At 41.5% G+C, this 19,768-nt stretch overlaps 3 protein-coding genes across 3 annotated transcripts; 2 read left to right on the top strand and 1 right to left on the bottom strand.

The window, feature by feature from the left end:
- Nucleotides 1-80: 80 nt before the first annotated feature.
- On the bottom strand, nt 81-8,083 carry LOC135341327 (serine/threonine-protein kinase PAK 6-like). Its single transcript, XM_064537848.1, has 6 exons — nt 6,936-8,083; nt 5,819-6,457; nt 1,581-1,714; nt 1,197-1,449; nt 608-742; nt 81-370 (listed from the first exon to the last, which is right to left on the bottom strand). Exons 1-6 carry the CDS (start codon nt 8,001-8,003, stop codon nt 182-184), a joined length of 2,418 nt encoding a protein of 805 aa, XP_064393918.1. The 5' UTR covers nt 8,004-8,083; the 3' UTR covers nt 81-181.
- A 52-nt stretch (nt 8,084-8,135) lies between these two features.
- Nucleotides 8,136-16,493, top strand: LOC135341329 (YLP motif-containing protein 1-like). The gene is made up of 15 exons (XM_064537851.1): nt 8,136-8,194; nt 9,848-9,933; nt 9,998-10,125; nt 10,264-10,422; nt 10,589-11,212; nt 11,287-11,349; nt 11,669-11,775; nt 12,259-12,397; nt 12,757-12,807; nt 12,909-12,992; nt 13,618-13,701; nt 13,949-14,014; nt 14,226-14,268; nt 14,441-14,565; nt 16,225-16,493. Exons 2-15 carry the CDS (start codon nt 9,849-9,851, stop codon nt 16,363-16,365), a joined length of 1,899 nt encoding a protein of 632 aa, XP_064393921.1. The 5' UTR covers nt 8,136-8,194; nt 9,848; the 3' UTR covers nt 16,366-16,493.
- A 364-nt stretch (nt 16,494-16,857) lies between these two features.
- On the top strand, nt 16,858-18,736 carry LOC135342014 (uncharacterized). Its single transcript, XM_064538699.1, has 4 exons — nt 16,858-17,036; nt 17,158-17,742; nt 17,818-18,051; nt 18,112-18,736. Exons 1-4 carry the CDS (start codon nt 16,881-16,883, stop codon nt 18,583-18,585), a joined length of 1,449 nt encoding a protein of 482 aa, XP_064394769.1. The 5' UTR covers nt 16,858-16,880; the 3' UTR covers nt 18,586-18,736.
- The last annotated feature ends 1,032 nt before the right edge of the window (nt 18,737-19,768 follow it).

Here is a 19,768-nt window from a genome sequence, read left to right as displayed (position 1 = left end):
TGTGTGCGTCTCTATAGCTATAGCATGCAGCTGTGTGCTATTTAATCACATCACCACGCTATATGCTTACATTGCACAAGTAACGAGAACATGTTTCATTCAAGAAAAGAGTGCTCTTCACAAACACAGAGTGCATCAATCACAAACACCACACAAAAACAAATTAAAAAGTGTTAAAGCATCACGATGCTCTTCTCTTAGTTCTGGACGAGCTAGAATGTGAACGAGGTCGATTGCAAAGCTGAGCCACCTCCTCTGAAGGGGCGGAGTGTTTCAAGAACGGGTGTTTCAGTAGCTCTCTTGCCGTTGATCTCTGCTCTGGGTTCTTGACCAGAAGTCGACCGAGGAAGTCGAGGAGAAGGGGAGAGGCCTGTGATAGGAGAAAGGGGAGAGGGGTAAGTGATGAAGGTTGGAAAAACTGTATGTGTAGGCTAAAGGTTCATGCCACTAATATGAAGTGTAGTATACATGATAAGCTGGGGATGCCTATGTTCTACATGTAGGGCGAATAGATAGGGAAATACCAATGCATGCATGCCTGTGCTCTTCTAATTAGTGTGTATAAATTCAAACAGCTTGAACGTTTGAGTGATTGCGTGTTACACACCTTCTCCGGATGTCTCAGCTGGGGTGGGTTGAGATCTCGTATGTAACCCATGGCCTCCATTGGTCGACTGTTAAAGTAGGGTGGCTCCCCATCAATCATCTCAATAGTCATTATACCCAGCGACCAGATGTCAACCTGTGAAAACAAAGACAAAATGAAATAGGCTAAACCCAACAGCCTATGAAATAGCGGCTGGCTAATTGACACTCCAGCTGGCCTATTAAGGGCACTGACTCATAACCACCCAACTGTCTCCCCTACACAGTATATAGGTACTAGTAACAGCTAAGGAATGTGCTTGTGGGTATTTCATACAATACCATAGCAACAACATTGATAGCTGTGACAGACGAAGCACTGCCGGAGGAGGGTTCTACACACCATGCCTTAATAGGAGGTGGTCTCGCTGTGGTTATTGGCTCTGGGCCATGTACAGTGGCCAATTGGACAGGCTTCAAGGCTCTAAAAACTGTACAAGTGTCATTTTAACAAGGAACGTACTTAATGGTTTAAACAAGACTGTGCCTAGTAACTAATCACATTTCAGGGCTTTGGCACTGTATTTTTAAGCTGATTACATTAGACATACCTCTGTGCTATACTGTTGCCTGGAAATTATCTCAGGGGCCATCCAGTAAGGTGTGCCCACTAATGATCTCCTACGAGGCTGCTCCAGTGTGAGACGAGCACAGAATCCAAAGTCTGACAATTTGATGCGTCCATTCCTGTCTAAAAGGATGCTGTCACTCTTTACATCACGATGAATGACCCCTTTTGAGTGAAGGTGGTCTAGTGCTCGAAGGGTTTGCTTCAAAATAGCGGCAGTTTGTTCCTCGGTAAGGCTGTGAGGAGAGAGAGTCGTGAGAGCATGTACATGCAGGTGTTTGCGAGTGTGTGCATGACATAGCAACAGCTGTACTAAATCACCCACTGAGTAACCACAACCCCCAACAGTTTGCAAACATTCACTGACCTGGATTTCTGGACGATGCTAGTAAGAGCGCCCCCGTCCATTAGCTCCATGATAACCCACAGTTCGTCTCCAACCAGGTGGGAGTCGTGGTAACGTACAACATTGTCATGGGGATGTGCCTTCATCATCATCACCTATGAGTGTGGGTGTGTGCAATGTCACACAAAATATTAATGCGTTGTCACATGCACACCATAGTTACTGATAATACAACTGTATGCCCTGTCATTTTGCACAACCATGCGCAGATGCATGATAATTATTATTGGTCATTATTACAGGCTGTCGTAAAAATTAATTATAAGCTCATCAAGTGTTTGTGTCGTAGTGTAATTGCTATGCAATGGTTGGTCAGTCAGTACACACACTACTGTGAAACACCCTACACTAAGTGCAGCTGACACAATCCCACAACAAAGAAAAGAATTACACTTCCCCCAATCCAATTAAATTGGCCTCAATTTCACTTAATTGCTGCCCATTAAAAGCAGCATGCATATACCTGACCGGCAGTATACTAGCTAGTAAAACTCAGTATAACAGACTCATGATATACTGTTACACATTCGTTGTTTTCCCAGGGTAAAGTCAGTATTACACATGAATTCCACTCGGACCTATTAAGTGCACTGGCTGCACTATAAGGAGTTATTTTATGAGATTCATAGCCCCATAATACTATTCATAGACCCAGTATTAATGGATTCATAGCAAGGGGGAGTGGAGTCTTCCCACAGCACCTGGTTGTAAGTAGCTAAACACTTGGACATACCCACATGCGAGTGCATGCACACGTACACAAGGGTCACAGCATATTGGCCTAGCTGGCAACAATTAAGATTGGGTAAGTTCAAATAGCCACGAGTGGAGGGGGGGGTGGTAACATCATGTCAACCATGATTACAATTCTCTTTCAACGTATGATTGCAATAATTATAACTACTACATGTGCCTGGATATGTATAATCCTTATAACCATGCATGCACACATTTGCAAGGGTCTGTGTAAAAGTTCCCACTACTGCAACAACTTATGCATTTTTGGTGCATGCAATTACTGGTTGAGCTAAGCCATTATAGGAACCAGGTCAAGTTTCTACATTACAATTAAGCTAAAAAAACATGTACATCAATGAGTTGAAAAATGAGATTCTCATTATAGAGCACGATCGTTACGTAGTACGAGTGTGCGTGTGTATACGTGCTCTCTGCACTGGCATCCAATTTTAACTGACAGACATTCAGCTTAGAGCTAGTGTAACTGGTAGGTAGCTTAAAGTAGCTGTAATTGGTAAAAGGAAGTGCAGCCATCAGAAGAGTGGGTGGTGGGGGTTGAAGTACAGGCGTTACTAATTGGGAAGCTAATAGCGGACACCTAAAGGAAGTGACTGCATGTAAGCCTGATTGTTTGAGTGAGGGACAATTTAGGATTCAGAAAAACTAGTTTATGGTGGACTTAAAGAGGCTCTATTGAGGCCAAGGTTGATACTGATCACAAGGTGTTTGTGTGTGTGTATGGCTTAGTACGATTTCCCACCAAATTAACTCCTAAATGACCATATACAATATTTGTTTATAAACTCAGCTCAACTTTGTCTAAACTAACCCTTGTGGAGTTAAAACATTAGTCTAGCAGTTAGTAACCATTTTGTCTAAACACTTCAAAACATTGACAGTCCCCTAAAGACAGTACATAAGCAAACACTAGCTACCCAAAAGCACCACTGTCATATTCATAACACACAGTCAGACTTGACTACCCCAAAGCACAATTGCACTATTTTTCAGGCTGCTAGCAATCAACTGTAGAGACTAATCTCGCACACACAGTACGCACTCGTATGATATAAAACCTTAGATCAGAATAAGGTGTTCAATACAAACCTACGCAGTTTACCAGACAGAGATGAAATAAGATACACCCCGGCGGTGTCTAGGAAACCAGAGAGATCAATCGATACCAATGAATACCATTAAGTATCAGGCTACGTCCATGTATTCATTAGGCCTCATTAAAAGTGATATTATTCGATTGAATGGGTTTGATTAAGCAAATTTCCCCAAGCAAATTAAGCTAGACAGGCTTCTGTGTTTAGGTGGCAGACCTTAATAGCTCCATAATTATGTGGGCCGAGGGAGGAAACATAATCTTACAAGCAATCTACAAGTAAACATTAAGTGGGATGATATACAGGAAACGAACCATGCAATAAACTAATTTAGGAACAAACCAATATAATTATAGATCTCAAGTAGGTATAACGAGCTAGCTAGATCACTGTATTTATAATTATGAGACATGCACAAAACTTGTATCACCTGACTGACAGCTAGTGGAGTCGAACGAATGGTGTGACTAATTTTTACGAGTGTGGTCATATAGGGAGGTCATGGGATACCACTCTAATTGATGTTCAATGCCACCATAGTGTGGGAGAACCTGGTTGCTAATGAGTTCACACAACGGGAGGCAGCCTTCGTAGGAAAATTACATTTACACTGGGCAAGTTTAGATAGCCGCTTAACTTGATTAATGTGGCACTTAAAATTCAAATGGTTTTCAGTTTGCAGATTTAAACGATACGAAATTAAAATACCAGAGCTCAAACTACTACAGATCGTCCCGAGGTTCCTTCTTACGGCCAATACAATGGTTATGCCACTCCCAACTGAGATCAGAGTTTAGTGATGACCTCTAGACAGGAAAGCGTCTAATGGTTAGGGTGGTCAAAGACCATACATAGATGAATATTGATAGACATGTTTACCAGCTTTCAAATGTCCATAAGCAGGGGAATTTGAATATCATGGGTAAGCACAAGTACGCCATCAAAAGGTTAAAGTGTCTCTAAGGAGTTACTCCCTAACAACCACTCACATGCAGAGAAACACTAGACTTAAGTATCAAACACAATCAGGGCAAATCATGCAAGTAACCGCAATAAGGTTCACAGTATAATTATGTGACTGTGTAATGCGCTGTATACCCTAGCAACACAACACTACAGGAGCCAAGTGGATAGCTTTGTTGTGGTTACTATATATTACTTTAAAAGGGTTCCAAATTACCCTAAGGGCACAAGGAAACATAATTATTAGTGCAACTTCAAGTGGGTTCTATTGATTATACCATACTGCAATACAGTGTATCGATGCAATGAAGTCGTACCCATACTTGTTTATTAGTTACCCTCCCTGTCTACAAAGAAAATTACGATGTCAGGCGATGAGTCAATGATAAACATCAAGCTGGCTCCAGTATGGTTGCCTTACTGTTGTGAGAGCTTTAATTGATGGTGTAGATACGCAGTTAAAAAACTGCTTTTGCATCGCAACGCTAATCCTCTTAACCCTACTGCCTGAGGCTAGATTGATAAGAGCTATAGTTATACCTGCATGGCTTCCTGCACAAGGCACAAACAAATTTTTGCCATTCAGTTATTGAATTACCATCCCATATGCAGGAATTATATGTCAGAAACCTGGAAGAGACAGCTAATCAGATTAATTATACAACTAATTGAATAAATTACCAGTGGCTAAATTGTTACAGCACTGTGGGTGTACATGCCTGTACTCTAGGCATTTAATTTATTTCTTAGCAACTAATGATTGTGTGGGTCCATGCAATTATGTAGTGGTACTGCAGTACTGTAAATAAAGCACAAGGCCTAGGATAACAACACTAACAGACTAATTAAAAATCCTTTACACCTTAGGTAAGTACAATAGTGAAAGCATACAACTGAAGCCTTGGCAACAACCTCATAATTATAATGTCCAAAGTGCAAAATATAGGCAGCCACAAAACTCAGCTGACATTGCCAGGACTCTTTCCAAGAAAAATACACACCCTACAAAAACAGCCAACTGCACACAGAGTGATGACTTCAGCACCAAGGGGGGGGGGGGACCCATTACATGTAACAGTCACGTATAATTATAGTGTACACTGCCCACAGAAGTATGACACACTGCAAAATAGTACTACAGTACAATAAAAACAACCACACCAAAGACACAGCTAATCAGGACCCTACACAACCACTAACTCAATTAACACCACTACAGGAAAGTATCCAATTAAAACATGTAAAATACATGGCTTATAATTATATTGTACACCCATGTTTGTTTGTCTACTAGCTCAACCTTGAAGCCAAAACTAACCTGAAAACATTCCCTTAACTAAGATACAGACACCCCAACAGTTTCTTTTCTTAAGGACACTCACTCACCTCGTTGAAAAGCAGTTCCCTCCTCTGCTGTTTCCAAATGTTCATCTTCTTGACAGCAACCACCTTCCCAGTTGACCGCTGTCTGGCCCTGTACACTATTCCAGTAGAGCCTTCTCCTATCTTGTGGAAATCCACTAGATCGCCCCGCGGGTCGTTTGGGTTCACAAGTAGTTCCATAGTGGTACGGAATTGTTCATTTGTCATTCTTGAGTGTCTACGCTCTCTCTTCTGTGCAGGTAGAGTGTTTGTGCTGGAGCTGCTAGATGATGCAGTTACTGTGCTCTGTGCACTCGACTTTGAGCTTAGTGGCTCGTGATGGTAACGGTCGCGATCTGCTCGATCGTGCACTCGATAGGTACTACCAGTTTCAGATCCTCCTCTTGTTGTATGACCAAATGACGTTACATTCGCGCTTCCAGCCCTCCAACCTTTGTGAGGTCGAGGGGTGGTCCCGTAGTGCCCAACGTTGGGGTAGTTTTGATGTGAATGGGGCTGACTATTTGCAGTCATAGGGAGATTACCACTTGTACCATGAATTTTAATGGCCAATGGGTCGCGATTGTGCTTGTTGGGTCGCTGCAGAGAGCTGAATCGATGCTGTTGTGATCCAGGCTGATGCACCTGAGGGTGGGCCCATGCCTGCAGCGAAATAATAAAAAATCCTAACATTGAAGCATAGATTTGTTGTGACAAACAATTAAGCGAATTTACTGTTTTTTAGTTGGCGAGCTGCTATTTATACTACAGCAATTACTATTTATAACTTCTATAATTCGTATTGCTATAAATTTGATCATGTGCCTACATTTACAAGTACCTATGCTTTTCAGCGGTACAGATCTCAAACAAAACAGGCTCACAATATATCTGAGAGCGTGCACACATTCATCTATTCTTGGAAAAAATATCACACAGACCGAAAAAAACACTAGTTTTAAAGATTGTATGAGAGTTTCAAAGGATCCCTACGTACTTATTGTTACTCCACTGGGATTTGATCCAAGCAAAACATTATTGTCTAACTATAATATGGTTAGGCACTGCACAGAGCACGTGATGAGGCAATAATTATACCAAGGGGTGAAATTATGTTATTACTATAACACGCAGCACATACCATGTCAGGATGTTCCCGTTGATAAGGGTGTAGAGATCGGTTAGGGGGGAACACAGGATATTGTGATATTGTCGTGCCATTCGGAGAGCAGGTTGAGGACAGCTGCTGAAATGATGACATCCTTGAACTGTTTAGGCTTGAGCGGGTGCTTCCAAAATATCCTGAGCTTTCACTAGGAGAATTGATTCGTGACAAAATGGTGGTGTGTGAATCGTAAGTGTTGTTCTCGCAGTCATAGAGACCAAGATCGGATTTGGCAACTTCATTAGGAGCAGCCATGAATGTTGCAGGGAGTCGGTCCGTGGAGTAGCTGATGGGACCTCCTGGCGTGTAAGAGACAATCTGACGTCGGTTTATGGGGGAAGTGCGAATTTGATGATATGAGCCTGCTCGTGCTCGAGTACCAAAAGGGATGAAGTCCTCTTCTGCAATCTGCTCATGTCCTGAATGCCTGTTCAGAAAAAGTGCCTCACGGATTAGTTCTCTCTCAATGGGGTTTCCATGTGATGACGAACGACAGTGTTTGCGAACGTATTTCATGGTCTCTTCCAAGCCGTACTCTGGGCCACGGACAATTGGGGAAGGTCGTTTCGTGAGCCCCAAGCTGCAACTGCTCGCAAGGCTAAGTTTGCTGGAACCTGCACTATTGCATGGTGTGATTTTTGAGTCACTTTTGGTCGATTCCTGGATGCTGCTCCTGTCATCTTGGGCTACTGTTAGCTGCTGCTGTGAAGGTGAGGCACAGATCTCCAGCTCAACAGAGGGTTGCTTTTTATGGGACTGTGTTGGTGTGGATGAAACAGATTGAGACCTCTCAGGGGTTTTTGGAGCAATCAGGGTAGAGTCCAGAGAATCACACGGAGTAGAGTCTAGATCTAGTTGGTTCTTTTCGTTTGTGGAACATATAAGTGAAGACCATTGAGGTGGCAGACCTGCAAAGCCTTGGATGGAGGTATCAAACTCAGCATGATAGCAATGCTTAAAGTCAATGGGTTGGGAGATGTCCTTCTTAGAGAGACGGTTTCGCTTCTTGACTTGCATTGACTTGCGTTTCTTGAACCAAGGCATAGCGATCACTCACACTAGATTGACAGAATAGCAAGTTCACTTAGATACAGATTGCCAAGCCGTAAATTGATACTAATTAGACAAGGTAATCATATTCATAGTCCTCAATAACCTGATAGTGGGTTCAAAGGTCATAAGAAAGGATATTCACGTGGTGTGTGGAGTTTCGGTTGTGACTCTTCTTTCAGAGGGTGAGAGCAGTTTGTTTATTAGGTATCATATGATATCTATAGCCTATAGGTGTTACTGTAGTTTAATATAGCGCTAAATTGCACAAAGGCCGTCCATGCACTGATAAAAGCAAACGTGTGTGCACATGTGGTAAACAAGTGTTTTGCCAAGAGGTACTGTGATTAGAACTTTTTACAATCTCACATCTGGCATTAAGTGTAGATCTAGAGGAATACATTGCCAGAACGACCCAACATCTTGTATTGTGGTCACAACAAAAAGTATAATTATTATCATGTACATTTTAATATGATTACACAATTGCTATAGATATATAATTATGTGACTAGCTCGACAGTCATGTACTTGAATTTTTGTTAATGTGTTCTACCATCTAAGCTACCATTCATTAAAATTGGAGACTCATAAATGTAAGTCTACTGTATCTGCCAAAATGAACTACAGGTGTCTTTTACAGATCCTGTTACCTTTTCTAGGCAATTAATGTGTGGTCTGATTATGCCGGATTATGATTTCGTTGATGATTGGTAACAATATTTTTAAGACTTCTATTGCCATCATGCTTAACGATGGTAACCAACCTCCCTCCCACTGTTGTATCCTAGCAAACACAGCCATCTCGGATTACACCACTGCACCAAGTCATTATCCATGAGTCACCTGATAGCAAACATGTTGCTAGCTCGGGCGACAGCTTGCTTGGTACACCTGAATGATTATGATTTATTTATAAGAGTAAACTAAAGCATTGGAACAATGTACATTTTGAGTGTTTGTGCGCAATAGCCTTACAATTGTAAACAGTTGGTATTGTAGCCTGGGGCGCTCATGCTATAAATTGATTGGTTATTCAGTTTTGTGTGTTCTAGATCTCCACCCATGGACACCGATCTACTAGACTATTGTACATTAACTTGTGTTTTTGTAATTGCCTGAGGCTCGTTATATTACTTGGAATTTGTAATAGCGATTATTGTTTGCCATGTACTATATAATTATATCATCTGCGAGCACTATTTCAGATTGACGACTTATAATTAGTAGGCTTTAAGATTTATATCTAGAGGAGAGGGTATAGCTACTTCGCTTGCAGTCTGGTTTACCACCTGTGAGATTACTTTCTACAATCTGGAATCGAGTGGGCAAATAGTACCTGAAACATGTCATATCTGCAGTGGGATTGATGATCATTGACCAATGGTGGAACATCTTGTATAACTATTGCTATCAGACACATATCAGTTTTTACTAAGCTGTCATGCTTACATTATAACATTTTGATATGCACACAACAGGTGTAGGAAAGACACGTAGTAGTTTACCCTTAGCCACTTTTTTTGTTTGCACATGTCTGCACAATTTCTGTGCACAGACACAATTCACAAAAGTCGCCCTCGATTAATATCTTGAACCTTTGACCTTTTCTTCATTGGAGCTTTTAGCTTAGCTAGATATTTATAGCACTGTGCCACTGGCCAGTTGTGAAGTTTGAAGGTAAAAGAGTTGTCACACATGTACTTTTGTAGGCCCCACCCACTGTTCTCAACTCATTAATTGATTTGATATCTCCATCTAGTAGCTAGTACCAGGAGCACATGCTCCTGCTAGTACCTATCATGTCTCAAATTAATGTCCTTTTGTCATGATCATAGGATGAGTCACCATCACCATCACCGCTCCCCACTGCCTCCACCCCCACTCCCTCCAGGCCACCCACCTGCACCTGGTAATCGTAGTGGTATGTTACATTGTTAGTATGATCGCCGGCGTAAATGAAGATTGTGCTAACACACTGTTTGTAGGTGGATATCCTCCTCTGCCTCCACCGTTGCCGTATTCCCCTCCTCCACCTCCACCACCCTCACATCCCCCACCACCTCTCTTCCCTTCACCCTCACCTCCTCACCATTCAGTGCGAACTCCACTCCAAGTAAGTATGTGTGTGTGTCGTGTCTCAACATCGTTATCTCCATAGGCGCATTACTCTAAAAACGGCCATGTGTATAGTTGCGTATGATACTGTGTGTAGTTGTTTGTTGTTACAGTTTATACACATCTGTATTGTTAGCCCCCAGTTCTAGGACCGAGCGAACAATTGGATTACAGTGCTCTACATCGAGATCGCCCTTTATATGTGGACACACCTCCTGTGGCTCCCAGCAGGGGAGGGCCCCCTGCAATTAATTATGGTAATGAATTATCTCGTGAAAGATTGCCTTATTCACAGGTTGGTTTTGTGCAGCATATTACGCGTGTATACATATACTTGATTATGTTACACTCATGTCTTGTCTCTTTGCCAAAAATGATTATTGTGCTAAGCTATAATGATAACAAAGTGTGAAAAATGTGGTTTGGCATTCTTTACTCTTCATTCGATTTTTCTCTCTCAGACTCTTTCGTCATATTCATCTGGCCATGCCCCATTGTTGCATAACAGAGACCACTTTAAGCAGCAAAGACACGAGAATTCTGCCCTTATTGATTTCACTTCAGACTCAACTGACAGAGATACAAACCCACATTCTGAGTATCAACCAAGTGAAGAACGACAATTGTCATCTACTGCCGGTGTCGATTTACCTCCATGGTTACAACGTACTGAGGGTCACACCGACACTACTCTTCACAAACCCTTTCAACATGGTTACCAACGTGATGGTGGCCATAACCATCATACTATAAACCTCTCTCGCCCTCTTCTTTTTCACCCTGGTCCTCAAGATGATAACAGGGGCTTATCAAATCCTTCCTGTCATCAAACAGAACCTTCTAATTACAGGAATACACTGCAATATCCTCCTCCACTTATGGGGGGGAATTTTCACAGGCTTCCACCACCTGTAAGAGAGAGTCAATGGAGTAACCGCAGAGGGGCTTTTGAAAGTTTTCACCCCCCTCCCCCCTCACTCTTACCCAACAGGGTTCCTGTGGTATTTCCCCCTCTGCCTACAATTCAGACTGTGCCATCAGAAAAACTGTTTGATTTACCAGGTAGAAAGGATCGACCAAGTCATGTGAGTTTATTTTTCTTGTATCAGATTAAGTGACATTTCAACCAATGTTGATTACGTATTGACTCCTCTTGTAGATCGTCATTGTGCTGAGAGGACTGCCTGGATCTGGCAAAAGTCATCTGGCAAAGATCATCAGAGTAAGTTCTCACACTTTAATTGCCCATACCCAGTTCTCAAGGTTTGGTACTAGTCTACATGTAAGTACCTCAACCCTCCAATTCAACCACATTTGTTGCAAACCTCTTGAACTTTCATGTGCTAGTACAGTTTTGGGTGCATGGTAAGAAAAAATGGAACAGTTCGCTCCTACACTACAATAATGTAAACGAGATGTACATGTACATGTAGGTTGGTGTTAGCTGTTTTATGAAAGTTGATGGCAAAAGCAGGTTGATATTGGCATGCTTCAACTATGATACATGTATTAGGAGCTAGTGTACATTTTCTCCTGTTCAGGACAAGGAGGTTGGGTGTGGTTCTCCCGCCCCTCGTATCTTGGCACTGGACTTGTACTTTCTCAACGAAGTGGAGAAAACAGAGAGAGACCCAGAGACTGGTCGGAGGTGAGTTAGTGTGTGGAGAGTGAAGAAGAGAGTTGGAATTTGTTGCATGATTCATGCTTTTTCAAGGTCCATATATAGCTAATGTTAGCTGCAGACTTAGTTCTTTTTTTTAGTCTGGAATTGATTACATGTATGTGACACAAGTATTACCGTATAGCGCGATGTTTTCGTGGGTTAGCAATCCTACACGAATAAAATTGCTCTTTAATTAGAGAATTATCTGCTGTAATGGGCAAAGATTGAAAGTGTGGCCTGGGAATGCTTCCAGGTAAGCAGTCAACCCACAACATTTAATTATTCAACGAAATGTCATTCCACGAAATTTAAATGCCTCGAACATTTTGCGCTCTATACGGTATGTGCGTGTAAAGCATGCAAGTATTCCTAATCTGTATGTGGACTGAGTATGCAAGCCTGCATGTTCCTGCATGTTATGACAAATCATAAGTTACAGCATCAAAATATCATCCACTTCCCTCCCAGAGTGAAACGCAAGGTAGAGGAGTATGAGTTTGATGCTGAGATGGAGCCGTCCTATCGAAACAGTCTGTTCAAGAGCTTCAATACGACCTTAGACAAAGGGTTCTTTCCAATGGTCATAGTGGACGCTGTGCATGAGAAGGTGTGTGTGTGTGTGTGGGGGGGTGGAATTGTCAGTGGTGTGGGTAGTGAATGGTGTACCATATACAGTGTAGTGGGAACGTGTGGGAGTAGCATGTGTTGTGTGTGCTGGAGATGATACATGTATGTAGCATGTGGTTGGAGGTGTTTGAGGGAAAATAAGCAAATTTTAGGTATGTGTAAAATGAGTCAGTACATAGGACGGATGGATATAAATGACTATGTGATAAAATTACTAATAATCGGGCCATTGAAGTTTAAAATGTTATGTATATGGATGTGTTTGCCATGGCAAAATGTTATGTGTGGATCCTGCAGTGTAGTGTGTCTACTGTTTTGGTCTGTCCTACACTTTTGTAGGTGTGTCATTTTGATCGCTACTGGAGTATAGGCAAGATGAAAGGATTTCAGGTAACTGCGTACACTAAGTTGTTAGTCAAGCTCAAAACGTTTGTATGTCATGTTCAGTCACGTAAAAATAAAGTGTGGCTGCCGACCATTTCCCTCTCCAGGTATACATAGCAGAACTGGACGAGAGCGTCGATGTGTGCGTCGAGAGGAATACTCACAACAGAACCAAGGAGGAGATAGAAAAGGTATGCACATGTACATATAAGACTCATTCTGTACGTGCGTACACTCTAGACTATACGCTCTACACAGTCATTATGCTTCCTCGGTGCTATGCGCAAGCGAGGTATACGGTTTGTGTGTATGTGTAGACTGCTACAGCTGCTCAAGGATCAATGAAGGTTCAAGTAAGAGTTTCTATAGGCTTCTAGTCATGTTTTCTTGGATTTGCAAAATAATGCTTCATTCTCTAGTTGAGAGCTGCAAGGCTCTGCTGATGCAGCCGGCCATTCATTTTTGACTTGAACTTTTGGCATAGATCGTTTTAACAACATCATGGTCGATCGTTACCCACTCTTTGAGTTTCCCTGTGATTCTGGATTCTGCTTGCATGCAGCAAAAATAATTAAATCAAAAATGTTCATCATGATAATTATGATGTGTGTATAAAAGCTATTAGTAGCTTTATGTTATTACCTCCACCGAGGCATCAGCACCAGACCAGCGGTACTTTATTGCATACATGTGTGTATATATTTTTAGTGATGTCCTTTACCCAAACCTTTTCATCAAGTTATTTATTCTAAGTGTTATTCATATAATTATATACATGTAATAGTAGGGTGTACCAAAATACTCCCCCTCCTTCAGCTGCAATCTCATTGGGAGGCCACACCCCCGCACTTCACCAGACTAGATGTCACTGCACTCTTATCGAACACCAACATCGACGAGGTTGTTACATTGTACTTGTGTGTTAACAGTGGAAGTGCACACCTCTACCAATCCTTAAACTTCAGTGAACTACATATTTGAGAATGTTTTTATGCCATTTAGAAGCCTCAGGAACTAGTTTAGAACTGAATCACGTAGATTACAAGCTCCTGTAAATGTAGCATTCTGGTCACTCTTAATGCTGGTAGACTCCGATTAGTGTGCTCGTACGTACATGGTTGTAGTAGGTCATTGGCTTTTCTCACAGGTGGAAATGGAATGTAACGAAAATGAGAATGATGAAAAGGCAGTAAAAAACCATGATAATGATGAGGTTTGACATGATTATTTGTGTACGTCTCTTGTGTTGCCTTTATTGGATGAGTGTAAGTGTATAATAATTATTAAAAGGTTATCCCTAGAGAAGATTCAAAGAAGCTTTAACATTCCATGCGTACGTTATAAGGACTCGTGTATTTTTGAGTGTGCACTGCGTCCATGTATGTTACTGTATGACTGTCGTAAGTTGCTGTCATCGATCACAGCTCGTTAAGAGTCGTTGGGACGACCCGTCTGAATACAGGCTAGGTGTGTACAATTTTAACTACTATACATGTACCGTGTATTATTATACTATATACTTACATTAAAATGTGTATACCATTGTTTGTTCCATTCACATCCATTCTTGCTTTCCTTACCCCTTTTTCTACAGACACATGCATCCACACTCTGTTCACTCACACACACACCCTTATAGACAAGATGGATGCTGTCGGTTTGTTTCGTAAGCGCAGACGTCTCCAGTCTGAGGAAGAGGGATTGAGTCTCACGGAGTACCTGAGGGGGAAGCAGGAGGTGGACAGTGGCCCGGCAGGGAAGAGGGTGAGCATTAGTGTCTGATACCTAAGTACTACCTGGGGATCTTTTGAATTTTTTTTTTATGCTGCTCAAGGGTACTCCTGGGACAAAAACACGAAGTAAAAAAATACTGCTAGAAATGAGAGGTCAATAAGGTATAAAGTGTGATTGGAGCGCTACGTACTACATACAACAGTGCTAGGTAGATAGTTACAAAAAAAGAATATCTACAGTAACTCTAGCCTCGGTCCCAGGCCGATTTTTTTTAATAGAACGAAATTGAAAAATACGGCCTGGTATTGATTGTATCTGGGTGTGGCAGGAACTGGAAACCAAAGCAGAGATTCTTCACACTTTATTTCCTGTCATATTTCACCGTATAAGTTTAATACCGTAATTTAGCTCCGTGTATGCTCTGAAGTAACTGAAATCTAGCCATAGATTATCTAGCTAGCTAGCTACTGCAAGTTTAAGTTGTTCAGATTAACGTATACATTGTCTGCTTCACAAGAAGGCCCCACTCTCATTGCAGAACAGGCCCAGCTCTTGTCAGAAGGAAGAAACGTCTTTGCCATGGTTTTCAACATGGTATGGCAAGTATCTTGCTTGCACTCACTGCCCTTTGTGATGGACTACAAACTAGTAGGTAGGACCAACACTGCCGGCCCTTGTCGACAGGTGTGTTGTTCTTGCAAATCTCTCTGCTTCTTGTTTTTTGGTTCCTAACCACGCCCAGATACAATCAACACCAGGCCTAGTTGTCGGCCTAGCTAGAAACAACTCGGCCTGGAATCGAGGCTACAGTAACTCTAGCATGCTTACAAAAGTAAGGCGTATTTGTGTGATGTTGTACGATGGATGTGGGGTGGTGTAAAAATTATTAATGCACAGACAGTCTATGATCTTGTAAGTTTGACAGCATGAAAGGTAGTCTCTATGTTTTAAGTGATAGCCAGTTGAGCTCTAGCCTCGAGACCAGGCCGATTAAAATACGGCCTGGTCTCTATTGCATGGGTGATAGTGCACATGCGCATGCGCAAACTGAGTCACCCAGAATCTGGGTGACTCGTATACTTTATAGTAAACCTTTGTAAAATTATACCGTAAACTAGTTTGTTTACTAGTTTCTTTCCGTATTAATTTTTTAATTGTCTCCTGTGAAACTGTGGCTTATGCTCTCTATTGTGTTGTCGAGAAGGCTTGCTAGCTAGCTGTGGCCCTCTATGGTGTTGTCGAGAAGACTTGCACACTAGTCAGAAGCCAGAAGAAGCTCTCATTTGTACAGAAACCAAGTTCAAAACATCACAACCATCCAACCATCATGGAGGTAGATGAGAGCCTCTTCTGGTTTCAGACTAGTGTGCAAGCCTTCTCCACAACACCATAGAGTGCCACAGCTAGCTAGCTAGGCTTCATATACACAGTAACTAGTAGATAGTACATGGGCGTGTATTGACCACGCCTATGATTAATTACACATGCAATAGAGACCAGGCCGTATTTTAATCGGCCTGGTCTCGAGGCTAGTTGAGCTCTTGCATACTTTCGCTGTATTACTTATCCCAGGTATAGGTTGCTTTGCCTGATTGTACTAAATTATTCATGCAAGCAGAGTACAAAATGTTATGTTGCACTTTCAGGTATTCACAGATGTTCTGAATGGGGAATTTCTTTACATTTCAGGTCCGTTGGGCAGATTTAGAGGCCGAAAAAGAGGAACAGAAGAAGAGAGAGATTGGTTTCGTGATTGGAAGTGGGTGGAGTCAAGTCAGTGAGGAGGAGGCAACCAGGTTACTCAAAGGAGATGACCAGACAACCTCCTGACATGAACTCACTGAACGGGGATAATCAAATGATCTGATTTACATTTCTCGTTTGCTTTGAATGTTGTAAATACCGACTATTATGAACTTAATTTGATGTGTTCGAAATCAGTGTATTTGCAAACTTTTTCTGGCGGCATTATTTCAACATGCACTTGCTACCTCGAGACTAGGCCGATTAAAATACGTATTTTAATCGGCCTGGATTCGAGGCTAAGAGCCTTATAGATCTGTGGAGAATCCCTAACTCTTGGAGGTATCAAGTTCATGTATTGTGTGGCGCAAACAAAACGTTGCATGCCTTGCTCATTAGCTATTAGCCTCGAGACCAGGCCGATTAAAATTTTAATGGGCGTGGTCTCGAGGCTAGCTATACAACTTCGCTCACGCGATGCGCATCCACGTGATCCATCACATATGCTATGTCTAGCGTTTGCCTGTGCGCGGTCTCCGATAGCAACAATTAAATCCATCGTACAGAGAATTTCATTTATTCATGCAAGTATTGTCAAGAAGATGGGGAAGAGAATACGTAGAAGGTTCAAGAAGGTCATCAAGACTGTTACCAAGATCATCTTATGTAGAGGTTGCTCAACTCAAGTCATCCCCATTGATGACAATCAAACTGATAGTAGTATCCGTGATACAAATCCTAAACATTCCAAAATGAAGGTGATCATTATTTTATTGACACCATTATAAGTAGATATACTAGTCATTACTGTATACAGTATCGGGAGATTATAATTTATAGTGTTAGCTGTAACATTTTTACATCCTTGTGAAATTGTAGGAAAAGCTCAAGCAAAAAGTAATGTCAAGATCTGCAAAAAATCGAGCTGAGAAGCCAATCAATGAGACCTCCACTCCTATCACTGTGGTTGCTGCCACCAATCACTCTACCTCAACAGGGACCAGTATCGGGCCAGTTGATAGTGATACCTTCACTCCCATCACTGTGGTTGCTACCACCAATCACTCTACCTCAACAGGGACCAGTATCAAGCCAGTTGATAGTGAGACCTCCACTCCAATCACTGCAGTTGCTACCACCAGTCACTCCACCTCAGCAGGGACCAGTATCGGGCCAGTTGATAGTGAGACCACCACTGCAGTTGTTACCACCAATCACTCCACCTCGGCAGGGACCAGTATCGGACCAGCTGATAGTGAAACTCCCACTCCCACCACTATTATAATAGCGGCGATTGCTACCACCAGTCATTTTACCTCAGCAAGGACCAGTATCGGGCCAGCTCATGGTGAGACCTCAACCACTGTGGCAGCCACTGTTAGTTTAGCAAGGACCACTGGGCCAGATAGATGCTCTCCTGATGCCTTCACTCACACAAATACAGTAGATCAAGAATATCTACAGGTGAGACCTGGATATTATATAATTATTGCTTAACTGTACTTTCCCTTTATTGCAATTTTCCCTGCGGAATCTCAGACCAATGAAGACACTGTTATGCTGAGTGTAGCAAGTGAACCTGTTGTGATCCCTAGAATACCTTCTGCTGAGCTCTTGGAAAAACTCGAGAAGTTCATAGAGAATCAAGAGGTTACCAGCCGGCCTTTGCCTGATCATTGTAAGATTGTCGATGCTTCCTTGCCTTGCGACACTGAGCAAGACGAACCATTGAAACTCTCTGTTTCAGACATGTTATGCATTCAGAATGATCCAGTAAGTTACAAAAGATGGTATATAGAAAAGTATTGAGTAGTGTGTCTCTCATTTATGTAGGACCTGGCGGATCACATGGAGAGATTCCAAGGGGGTGTTACCAAACGAGAACCTCTGTACATCGTTATCGATACCAAACTCTCAAGTCCTACAATCTTCCAGTTTGATCATCCACTCTTTCGTGAAGGTTGCTTTGCATCCCGCGTTCACAGAAAAAAGATATCTCTAGAATACTGCTTGTATGGATGTGGAAATGAGTTCACGGGATTCGTACGGGTGTCTGACTCTGTACCAGCAAAAAAGTTGATTGTTCATTACACACTTGATGAGTGGAAATCATGCGCAGACATTTCAGCCACCTTGATTAGGACTAATTACAAAGGAGAGCAAACGAATAGATACGCATTTGACCTACCGTACTTTAACCCTGGCTGCACTGACTTTGCCTTGTGTTTGGAGTCTGAAGATGGAAAGAGTTGGTGGGACAATAATTCCGGCAAGAACTATCGAGTTGGACTCGATTATAATTATTAGCCACAAACTACATGTATACAGAACTCTTATTAATACAGCAATTCATATTCACAAATTTTTGTAAGCATGCAGTGTATAAGCTTCTGCAAGCCACAATTATATGTGTTGAATTCAATCCTGTATTATTATGCTATAATTTTACAAAGTCAGACTAATAATATATATGTCAAGCTAGTTGAAGACTACATCATGTTAACAAAATTAATATAAGAGCATAATAATTATAAGCAACATTGCAGGAGTATAGTAGCTATAAATATTATAATTATAGAGCCAGATGGAGTTTTAATTAAAACGAAGAGGGCGGAGGCCAAAACAATTCGACAAACTAAAATGTTAGAATTTATAAAGAGTGTGAATATGAAGAGTTGTGAGAATAACTATGTACTGATTGTGGCATAAATTAATAATCCAATTGACATTTTCTGGCACTAAGTCTAAATTATAAAGTTCCGGCTACGCAATAGAGTTAAATTCATGACTTAAGGGTATTATTTATATAAATAATGTACACACAAACTTGCCACACTCATAATGACTATAACCATGCAGGTGAATCTACTCTTTTCGTGACAGTAACACTGTTAGATGCTGTAAAGTCCTGATAAGGTTATTTGGCTCAAAACTAAGCACTTACACAGTAGAATTTTTTCAGGAAAACCAGCCACAAAGGGGGCCTGTGGGGGGCCCGCCCTGTATCACTTTGGCTGCATTTGAATTTGCATTGAACATAAAGGTGAGGTATTAATTACGTGGGTAAACTTTAATGAATGTGATTACTGGTAAGCTTGTGTAAGCAGATACAGCTAACTATAATTACTAGGCTTTTTTTACGTGTGCATATTAGTGAATATTGACCATGCATAACAATAACCTTGCAATAATTAAGAGTTCCGTTATTTTATTATGGTCTCTTGATGATACTATTGACAACACTGACTCCACATAATTATATAGATGGGAGTGGTGTATAATGTGCGTCCCCTTTCAACATTGAACACAGTTGATACAATCATAGTGGTTGTGATCACACAATAGAATAAAGTGCTCGAAGATGTGAATTGTGATAATAAACACTGCCACATCCTTTAAAAATAACACAAAAGATAGTATGTCGTTTCGCTTAATCGTTCATACTTTTACGGATATAGGCTATATGATATAGGCCACAAATATCAGTACC

Source organism: Halichondria panicea, chromosome 9 (assembly GCF_963675165.1).
Source record: "Halichondria panicea chromosome 9, odHalPani1.1, whole genome shotgun sequence".
Lineage (NCBI taxonomy): Eukaryota > Metazoa > Porifera > Demospongiae > Suberitida > Halichondriidae > Halichondria > Halichondria panicea.
Note: the sequence above shows the minus strand (reverse complement) of the source record. Positions and strands in the feature narration are given on the sequence as shown.

Bases quoted from the DNA above. Each gene is read 5' to 3' on its own strand.
- LOC135341327 (XM_064537848.1), bottom strand. From the start codon at position 8,003: ATGCCTTGGTTCAAGAAACGCAAGTCAATGCAAGTCAAGAAGCGAAAC. The intron at 1,715-5,818 runs GTGAGTGAGTGT...CCACACTCATAG, and splicing joins GGGAACTGCTTTTCAACGAG to GTGATGATGATGAAGGCACA. The intron at 371-607 runs GTGTGTAACACG...CTCCTATCACAG, and splicing joins AGCTGAGACATCCGGAGAAG to GCCTCTCCCCTTCTCCTCGA.
- LOC135341329 (XM_064537851.1), top strand. From the start codon at position 9,849: ATGAGTCACCATCACCATCACCGCTCCCCACTGCCTCCACCCCCACTC. The intron at 10,126-10,263 runs GTAAGTATGTGT...CTGTATTGTTAG, and splicing joins CAGTGCGAACTCCACTCCAA to CCCCCAGTTCTAGGACCGAG. The intron at 10,423-10,588 runs GTTGGTTTTGTG...TTTCTCTCTCAG, and splicing joins AAAGATTGCCTTATTCACAG to ACTCTTTCGTCATATTCATC.
- LOC135342014 (XM_064538699.1), top strand. From the start codon at position 16,881: ATGGGGAAGAGAATACGTAGAAGGTTCAAGAAGGTCATCAAGACTGTT. The intron at 17,743-17,817 runs GTGAGACCTGGA...GCGGAATCTCAG, and splicing joins TAGATCAAGAATATCTACAG to ACCAATGAAGACACTGTTAT. The intron at 18,052-18,111 runs GTAAGTTACAAA...TCATTTATGTAG, and splicing joins TATGCATTCAGAATGATCCA to GACCTGGCGGATCACATGGA.